This window comes from Pempheris klunzingeri, chromosome 17 (genome assembly GCF_042242105.1).
Source record: "Pempheris klunzingeri isolate RE-2024b chromosome 17, fPemKlu1.hap1, whole genome shotgun sequence".
NCBI classification, from domain to species: domain Eukaryota; kingdom Metazoa; phylum Chordata; class Actinopteri; order Acropomatiformes; family Pempheridae; genus Pempheris; species Pempheris klunzingeri.
In genome coordinates this window covers 20416554-20426255 of record NC_092028.1, presented here as the reverse complement: position 1 = coordinate 20426255, position 9702 = coordinate 20416554, and the positions used below count along the sequence as shown (strand labels likewise).

Here is a 9702-nt window from a genome sequence, read left to right as displayed (position 1 = left end):
CTGAAAATGCCGTCGGTTTCGAAAACGGCGGCCAATGCGTCCCCTCAAACCGAGAAACCTACACACTATACGTGAGTAAAGCTGCCGCGGAGAAACGGCGAAACCGCTCGCCGCCGAAAATGCTGCCTGCACGTGCACCCGTGCGCGCGTGCATTTCTTGCATTCCTGAACTCTCGTGTGTGTGTGTGTGTTAAAACATGGAGCTTTTCCTGGCTTTGTGACTACCTAACGTTGCATAGCAAACAGCGACTGCACGCTAACGACACCAGCCCAAATGTGGGCGTCTTAAATCGCTTTACCGACGAGCCAGCCGTTAACGGAGTCGTTTACGGTTGTTTGACAGAGTTGGGCGGTTGTTTTGATTAATCCGTTGAGTGTTTTACCGTCAACTCGGTCTGCTAAATGATTAGCTAGCCAGGAACTCGCTAACCAGTCTGCTTGTAAATAGCTCGGCCTTATTTTGAGTTCCCTCTTGCTACGCACATTTATAGACGTACGCTCAGGGACTTTCAACACGCCTTACGTCAAAATACGTGCGTAGTTGTGGTTCGTGAATACCCAACTTACGCTAGTGACCCAAAATACATAGTAGGCTACACCACTAGCAGCACAACACGACACCTCGCTGCTCCTCAACTTTTTCCGCGCCTTAAACTTATTTTTTAGTTAATTTTCATTTCAAAACCCAGATCCTGATACACTTTTTTTTCTGTTTTGTTTTTGCTTGTTGTTCCAGATACTTGAAGGAGTTCAGGACAGAGCAGTGCCCGTTGTTCCTCCAGCACAAGTGTACGCAGCACAGACCCTTTACGTGCTTTAATTGGCATTTTCTCAACCAGCGGCGAAGGCGACCCATCAGAAGGAGAGACGGGACTTTTAACTACAGCCCCGACGTCTACTGCACGAAGTACGACGAGACCACAGGCATTTGCCCCGATGGAGATGAGTGAGTGCCCCCTTTTTTCGGCCATTGCCATCCACAGGCTTCATGGGAAATGATGCAGCAGCTGACATATCAGCTGTTGTGCTCTGGTGACATGTTTGGGATGATGCAGCTCTATGAATCAGATCAGATCTGAAGTTAAAGCAACACCACAAAAACACAGGCTGCAGTTCAGCAGGACATTTCATCAGTGTCAGATGAGTGTTTCTGTTTTCCCTCCGCTGCCCTTAAAAGGCTGCAGACTGTGGTGTATCTTCATGGGGAGGAACTGTGTGGATATGTGTCTGTTTTTTTCTTGTTAAAGTCATTCTTTGTTTCATACATTGAGTTTTTCCAATAACTGAAAGAAGCTGTAACTCTTATTTTTTTAAATTGTGCCTTGTTATTGTGAATTTGACACAGGAGCTGTTTATTTTGAAAGATTTTGCAAAGTTCTTGCATAGTGGAAATCAGACATTTCCAGCACTGAAAACGTAAAATAGAAAACTGTGTGTATTCTGAACAAAAGGGAGCAGTGCAATATAAAGAATATGTTATTGTGCAGTTTATTTACTAACACAGGGAAATTGGATATGATTGGAAGACAGGCAGTCTGAAAGGTTTGATATTGGAGCAGGTGTTGGTGGCATACCACTTCTTTGCCCTTGGCGTTGTTGCATGTATTCTCTGTGTAGAGGAAATCTACAAAATTTTATTCTAATTGACTGCACCTTCCAGTGCACCTCGTCTTTGAGACAAAGCTTTTCTGTGGGTTCCCTCCAGCATCACATTCACTGCTGCTACTGTTGTTTTCAGCTAATGGCAACATGTGATTTAGTGCATAAACACTCTGCACCAGACATGTTGGTTCCCCGTAGTGTTCCCACTATAAGATACCTATTCTCTGTTGTTTCCAAACAGCCGGATGTGTGTTTGAAGGAGTCGGGCATCTTCAGAAGTATTGATAAAACTGTCTAGCTGCTCAGGAGTTACATATGTGAAGTCTCAAAAGGGGCGACATTGGCTCTCCACTACTTTAATTTGCAGCAGGAAGTATATAAAGAGAACAGCCTGTCTGTGCTACTGGGAGTTCAGAATGACAGCATTTAATTCAGAGAAGTAAAAAAAGAAATAACGTTATGGAGCTAATGGAGAAGGAATGACTGCAACCTTTACAAGTCCTGCTCTGCCAATGGCAGCTATTTTTGTATAACCTTATGTGTTGCTATAGCAACTGTTGCTACTCAAGACAGGAAAAAATTGGTTTATTCAAGAGGCTCATCGGCCATACATTTCTTGAGGCTTTGCTGGTGTGTCAGCATTCACTGTTTCACAGTAGAGTCTTATTTCTGATTAAAACTGTGTGCAAGTGTAAGAATTCACCCCTTTTATTACAATTTCTAATCCTTATGGTTTCAGAATGAATTGTTTGGACCATACTGTAAATGTCAGTACAGTGCTTGCCCTTGTCAAGCTTTTAACAATCGTGTCATGACACATGCCGCCTGAGCAGACATCTCAAGGCTAAAACCCACCCGAGCTGATCGCGCCCACTCTAGTCGATGCTTCAAACCCACCTGTAGCGTCGCTAAAGATACGCACCAGTTTTATTTTAAATGCTCGCCGATGTCCGAATGCATTAACCAGCACAGAGCAGATGAGGCGGGCAGGAAGTCAGACAAACACACAGCAAAGAGAAGCTGGTCAGTTTTCAAAATAAAAGCCCCCACGCAGACACATCACCACATCAATATTATTTTATAATCGGTGGCACCAGGCCAGACATTAACCAGTCAGGGGTTTTTTTTGACACCATGTACGACGAGCGGTTCGTCTTGGATGTGAAAGCACTTTCACTTCTGTCATCTGTAGGCTAGAGCACAACAAAGCAGTAAATACACACAAGAAATACACTTAAAACAGCCAAAATACGAAACAGCTTGTTTGGAAATGTTCCAGGAAAACAACCAAATCAACTGAATCTGAGGGAAAAAAACAACTGCGCTGAGGACGGAGCAAAACCGGACCGCAGATGTAAACGTCCCTGATGTGTTTTTGGGGTTAAAGTTTGTGCTGTGCATTTTGTGCAATGTGTAATTTTGATTCAGATGATTTATTTAGATCAACTAATGATATATTTCAATGATTTCTTGCTTCCTTAGCTGTCCCTATCTACACCGGACCACTGGTGACACAGAGCGCAAGTACCATCTACGCTACTACAAGACTGGCACTTGTATCCATGAGACAGATGCTCGAGGGCATTGTGTGAAGAATGGCCTCCACTGTGCTTTTGCTCACGGGCCACATGATCTCCGACCTCCAGTCTATGATATCAGGTGACATACAAAGCAAATAGTGGCCTCTCTTGTCCCTGGCAAATGTTTCACTCAGAAGCCACACAATGGCACGAACAAATCAGCCAATTTAGACATAATGTAAACAGAATACATATTTTGTAAGGATTTGATGGATCGCCAGGCTCACGGTTTGGTTTGTGAATCGGCTCAGTGAATGTCTACAACAAAAAACACACACACACCTGATGATAGATGAACATATTCAAGTTTAGGAATATTTAATTCAAATATACTTCTTTTAAAAAATGTCTTTTTCAACATAATCAGGTGTTTCATATACACAATGACTCATGCAAACCAATAATCTAAATATCTGAAATGACACCTTGTTGTATTAGTTTGTTGTTTAATAGTTGATTTCTGTGGTTATAATGGGATTCTGTAAACTTAATTTTCAGAATTGCATTACAGTAATTTAGATGTGGTGATGAAGACTACTCCAGGATAAGGTGTCCTTGTTTTTGTATTTTCCTGTGTAGCATTTTGAGATTCAGACTCAGCTGATGGCATTTGGTGAAAGTGTGCAGCTTATTGATAAAATTGCATAGTGACTGGTTTTGTGAGAGAGGCCAGTGATTTAGTAATTATCTTCAGACCTTATTTAACTGTTTTAGGAAACAAGAAAGTTTCGTTTAACAAGACAGAAAGTTTAAGGCTGTTAAATTAAGATTTTTTTTTTAAAATGTTTTTGAGGAATTTGTCATGAAGTTAACGTATTTTATGTGCACAGAGAGATCCAAGCACAAGAGGCCCTTCAGAATGGACAGCTGGGATCTGGAGAAGGGATTCCTGATCTGCAGCCCGGCGTATTAGCCAGCCAAGCTATGATTGAGAAAACTCTGACAGAAGACCCCCGATGGCAAGGTGAATAACCAGGGCCAAATAATACACTTCTTACTTTCTTACTTTCCAGCAAAATAAAAGGAAAACGCCATTAATGCTTTGTGCCTTTTGTGCAGATACCAACTTTGTTTTAGCCAACTATAAAACAGATCAGTGTACTAAGCCCCCAAGACTATGCAGACAGGGCTACGCTTGCCCCCACTACCACAACAGTAGAGATCGAAGACGAAATCCTAGGAAGTTCAAATACAGGTAAGGTGTGACTGCGTTTAAGTGACAATAATAGATGGTATGGAGCTGTGTCATGTCAGTGGGCTTAAGGCTCTGACTGTGTGAATGCAGGTCGACTCCGTGTCCTAACGTGAAACATGGGGATGAATGGGGTGAGCCTTCAAAGTGCGACAGTGGAGACAGTTGCCAGTATTGTCACTCTCGCACCGAACAGCAGTTTCACCCAGAGGTGAGTGAAGTTTGTGAGGTTTTATTTGTTTTTTTGTTGTGGCGTTGTAGCGTCACCGCTGTAATATTGTGGCGTATTAGTTTTTCAAAGGTCAGACTTTTAATTTTGTATCTCACTGGCTCGTTTTTTTTTGTTTTCCTTTCTCTAAGATCTACAAATCTACCAAATGCAACGATATGCGACAAACTGGATACTGTCCCAGAGGACCGTTTTGTGCGTTTGCCCATGTAGAAAGTAAGTGAAGGTTTGTCTTAATACTGTCGTAGAACTCTGGTAAGGAATTATAAATCTATACAGTTTGTAGTGAAGAATTTTTTTGGTTTTCCCAAATTTTAAAACATAAAGAACGTTTGGAAAATTATTACATTTAACGATAATGTTTTCAATATTTAGAATATAGTTGAATTTGAACATACTTCTTGAAAAATGATTGATTTTTCTATACAATCTGGTGTTTACCGGCTTACTTTAAACCAAAAATCTTATTATTAATATTTTTGAAATGAAATATTGTCATTCGTTTTTCGCCTCCTGGCGCCTCACACCAGATGAGGAGCAGGTTGTGGGAATGGGTTACGGTTAAATAATCAAAACATACAATTGAAACACAGTTAAAGTGAACAGCTGGTAAAATAAACAATGTGACAATATTCTCTGTTTGCTGTGAGTAGAAAGGAATTCTGTAATTTTAATTTTTTTGCAGTAGCATTTGAGACACTTGGTACCTTGAAAGTACTTGAAAAGTGCTTGAATTTTAGTCTTTTCCTTCTGATTGGTTTAAACTTTGCCCCAAGATGTGCTGATGTTATTGGATGTCGCTTTATGAGAATGTAACATCTGTTTTAATCCCTTCAGGAATTCCCTCTACAGAAGAGACCATGAGCTCCTTACTGACAGTGATACAGTCAGGTTCACAGTCCCAGCTGGGCTCTCAGCAGTATTCAGAGTGTCCAGTCAGTGAGTGGAACAGTGGAGGCAACTCCACCACCAGCGCAGCCAGTAGCAACGGACAAGTAGGAAGTGTATGTTTTCTCTGTTGCTATGTCGTCCTTCAGTAGGAAATCCATCAGAATCAACTGGTGTTGGATTTCAACAGTAGACGCGTCTTAGTTTAATGGATACCTGCTTTTGTAGCAACCGCAGTTCAACTGAATGCATGTTCTTGTCGACATGTTGTTTACTTTGCTCTCATTTCTCTGTTGGCATGTTTTTACACATTGGTTTGTCATTATTACTATTTTGTTTTACTGTTTTTATGTTTCATTACGCATTGTTTTTTAAAAGAATAGATGCAATTTCTCACTGGAAGCAATATTTAAAGCTGGAGTGTGGGACTTTTATACATAAATGAACGTCTGTTAGATTCAAGCCCTTTTCAAACGAGTTCACACAATGCTAATTCAGCCAATCACCACCAGGTAAATCTCTCTGTGTTTCGCAGTGCACCAGAGTTTTTGAATCTGGTGTCTGTTGTGACTTTCCCATGCTGGCGCTCCAGATGAAAAAGAAACTCATAATAAATACATAAAACTCAGAAAATCAGCATTTGTCACAAGCAGAGTGTAATTACAGTTCCACTGCCAGAAGAGGGAGACAAAAGTTCCGCACTGCAGGTTTAAGACAAAATATCAGTAACTCCTCATTTATCACTAGATGCTTATGTATCGCCTTCATCGCCTTCATAGTCCATTCAGAATGAGCTTTTATCTTATTAATCTTTTTTTTTTTATCATCCTTTAATTAAGATCATGTGCACTTCTCTTTCTCAGGTTTCATGTTCTAATAGCTCAACTGTAACTCCAAGCTCAGGAAGCGACAGTTTGTTATCCCCAGTGGGATCCGTCAACAGGCCCAAACCCTTAACTAATAGTAGTTTATGTTCAGAGTCCACCACATCCAGTGTCTCATCTCTGACGTCTAAGTATCCTAAAGCTCCGGGCTTTGAACGTGAGGATCAGGTACACAGACTGCTCTCTTTAGCTTTGGGAAGATGCAACACATAGACAAGTCAGGGCTTTACAGTTAATCTATTACTGTCATTCATTTGAATCACTGTTTTGTTTTCTTTCTCCATTACCTGCCATGTCATTTTCATTGCATCACTTTCCATTTTCCCCATGAATTGCACAGTTTTTAGGTTAGTTTTTAAGTGTTGGGTGGTCTTCTGAGAGATCTTTGAATATGAAGAATCTGTAGAGTATTGAGTAGTTAATCCCTGGTGTGATTTCAGCCTTTTCATAATCAATAATTCATAATCAATGCTCTATTTTGTGTAAATTCTGAAAAACTGTTACTGCCTGAAAAGCATTTCCACATTGCGTGCACATCTATGAGTGTCTTGTAGCTAAAAATTCCCCATAAGTTGATTTCACCACTTTCTAGTGGTGTAATTACAGAAGAATGCCGCCCACTCAGTAAAATGTGTCTGTGTCTGTCATCCACGGACGCTCTGTAATCAAAGGCAATATGTACAAATGGAAAGCAGAGTCACCTCACATGATCAGTTCACACATCTGAGTCTGATCAGATGTAATTCAGTGGGAAATTCACCACACATATGGGACAATGACAAGAACTCCAACATCTGCTCCGTCAGCAGCTTGGCTTCACTGGGGAAAGTGCATAATGGTTAATGTTAGTGTTAAAATATGCTCTTTTTGTTAGCTTAGTTAGCGTATTTGGCTAATTGCAGTGTAAAGATGCCTTTTGTATTGATAGAAGCTGCCTGACTATAAAGTACTGTTTCTGTGTTTGATCGTTTTCAGATGAAGAACAAGGGGCAGATGGATCAGAAACTGATAGACCAAGAAAAACAGGTTTGTGTTAAAGTGAGTTACTTTGTGGTGCAGCAGTAGCTTGATGATATTACATGACATGCAGTGTATTTATTATACTATAATTAACAATATTGGGACTTTAAACAAATGACTTATGTGTTTTTTATTTTGTTTTGGGTTTTTTTTAGACACAAAATACTGTATTCTCTGCGGTGAACCCTTTGGCATCAAGCTTTACCTCCAGTATAACATCCAGCTTGGCCTCCAGTATCGGCTCAGATAGTTCTTCACCCACCACCTTATCAACAATGAATGCAAAAGCCACTCCGTTCTATCCAGGGAGCAACACAGTGGAATCTGTCATAGGTACGTGGACATAAAGTCACACCGGCTGAACTGACAACTGTCGCTCTTTGTTCTGTTGTCAGATGTCAGCCATGTGTTTTCTGTCTTCCCTCAGGATCCGCTTTGGACCTCAACTTTAGTGACATCAATGTTGCATCTCTTGAGAAGGAGCTAGAGGAGCAAGACAGCAGTGTAGGATTGGCAAGTAAGGACACGTCATCTGCTAAAATGCTTTCAGATGTTTGACCAGATGCTCACAGATGGTCTCATAATTTGCTTGTAAACTGTTTTAAAGGCAACAAGAGCATTAACTCTGTCCCCCCGCAGGTCAAAGGGTGCTTGGTGGATCTGCTCCAGTTAACATTCCTGGCTCTCTGGCACGATCGTCCTCTTTTAATTCCTCCTCGTCACTCTCCACCTCCCCACTGAGCTCCCTCTCCCAGTCTCTGTCGCAGTCCCTGCTGTCTGGGACGGTATCGCAGCAAAATCAACCTTCAAACATGCTCGCCAAGCAAGAGCACGGCCTCCTGGGAACACCCACCTCCTCTTCCCAGAACTCTTTGGGTAAGCCGATAGCATCGCTTATTTAGCTCCAAATGAGATGGAAAGCATCGGACCTCAGATCTTAATCTGGTCAATAAAAATGCCATAAGTTTTGACTTATTACACCACTATTCTTTTCAATAATATTCATAATTTAACATATTTAAATATTTAATGCTTCCTTCAGCTTTACTTAAATCTTTAATCCAGTTCCAGGCATGAAGTTAGGTTGTGAAATATGAAGTCTGATTATGTAACAAAGAGTGTTTTCCCAATGAACCCTAACTTCAAATTTTCCAGTTACACACTAACTGTTCACTTCTTTTGCTTGGTCTCGTGATTTTAACACGTCACTCACCTAGGATTGAATGGAGGGGCTAGCAACATTTGGGACTTTGTAAGTGGCAGCTTTTCACCGAGTCCATCTCCAGTTTTCAGCAGCCTAACCTCCACTACCAGCAGTGCTGATCTGGCCCGCCTTTTTAGAGACCTGGACGAGGCCAAGAGGAAGATCAAGCAGTGGGAGGAGGCCTGGCATCAGGTCAAACAAGTAAGTGAACTCTCATTGCAGTGCACGTCTTAGCGTATCATTCTGATTCTCCTTTTTAATCGCAACACTTGATTTTGTTCCAGGCCTGTGAAGCTTGCCAGAAAGACGCTCACGAAGCAAAGGAACAAGCGAAAACGGCCGAGGCAGAGCGGCAGCTGGCAGAACAGAAGTGGGAGGAAACGGAGCGCAAGCTGAAAGAGCTCCAAGGGGACTTTGATGTGCTTTGTCGCACCCCTGGAACGCCCCTTCTACGTAGCTACGGAGAGCTGGACCAGCTCCCCTTGTCAAAGCTTCACTCCATCCAGAGTCAGCTGCGTAATGACCTAGACGTTATAGATGGGGTAAGAAAGACTAGATTACACACAGCATTTCATTTGTAGCATGTGTCGTACTTTTAAAGCGGTTTATCCGGCCGTCACTCAGATCCACGTTCTCGTCATCGAGCATGCTTATTAAATCTGCATGAACTGTATTTTCCTAAGTTGCAGCTGATGTTGGTTCTTTTCTTCCCCGACAGGTAATATATCAGCTTCAGTCAAAGAAATGTATAGTTTGCCAAAAGCATGATCGTTGCATTGTTCTGCAGCCTTGCCAACATTATGTACTTTGTGAGAACTGTGCACCTAGTAAAACAGAATGTCCCTATTGTAGAACAAAAATATTGAAATGGTGATGTACAATTACTCAAGGTACTATTTAAAGAATTAGCCCTTTGAAAAACTACTAATAGATATTACATTTTCTAAATAAATAGCAATGTCTGTTTTCATACAGTGATTGAATTAATTTAGAATAAAATGATGTTTGACTGACAAAACAAATAGTATTATGATTCAGATTGTGCTCGGGGGATTCACTCATTGTAGTTTTTGCTCATTTTATGTGCACAATATTGTGGCTTT

At 41.2% G+C, this 9702-nt stretch overlaps 1 protein-coding gene across 5 annotated transcripts; it reads left to right on the top strand.

Annotated features, from left to right (window-relative positions):
- On the top strand, positions 1–9702 carry unkl (unk like zinc finger). Of its 5 annotated transcripts, none has more exons than XM_070847632.1 (16): positions 1–71; positions 737–946; positions 3085–3261; positions 4013–4146; positions 4242–4377; positions 4468–4585; positions 4735–4819; positions 5441–5607; positions 6355–6543; positions 7351–7401; positions 7551–7728; positions 7823–7912; positions 8035–8271; positions 8613–8800; positions 8884–9141; positions 9318–9702. In XM_070847632.1, exons 1-16 carry the CDS (start codon positions 7–9, stop codon positions 9471–9473), a joined length of 2439 nt encoding a protein of 812 aa, XP_070703733.1. In that variant the 5' UTR covers positions 1–6; the 3' UTR covers positions 9474–9702. The 5 variants fall into 5 exon arrangements, with proteins under 5 accessions (XP_070703733.1, XP_070703736.1, XP_070703732.1 ...); XM_070847635.1 differs by having other exon boundaries at positions 7351–7413; positions 8682–8800; XM_070847631.1 differs by having other exon boundaries at positions 7351–7413.

Excerpts from the sequence above, each read along its gene's own strand:
- unkl (XM_070847631.1), top strand. The coding sequence starts at position 7 with ATGCCGTCGGTTTCGAAAACGGCGGCCAATGCGTCCCCTCAAACCGAG. Across the intron at positions 3,262-4,012 it reads CCTCCAGTCTATGATATCAG|AGAGATCCAAGCACAAGAGG; the intron begins GTGACATACAAA and ends TTATGTGCACAG. Across the intron at positions 7,414-7,550 it reads AAAAACAGGTTTGTGTTAAA|ACACAAAATACTGTATTCTC; the intron begins GTGAGTTACTTT and ends GGTTTTTTTTAG.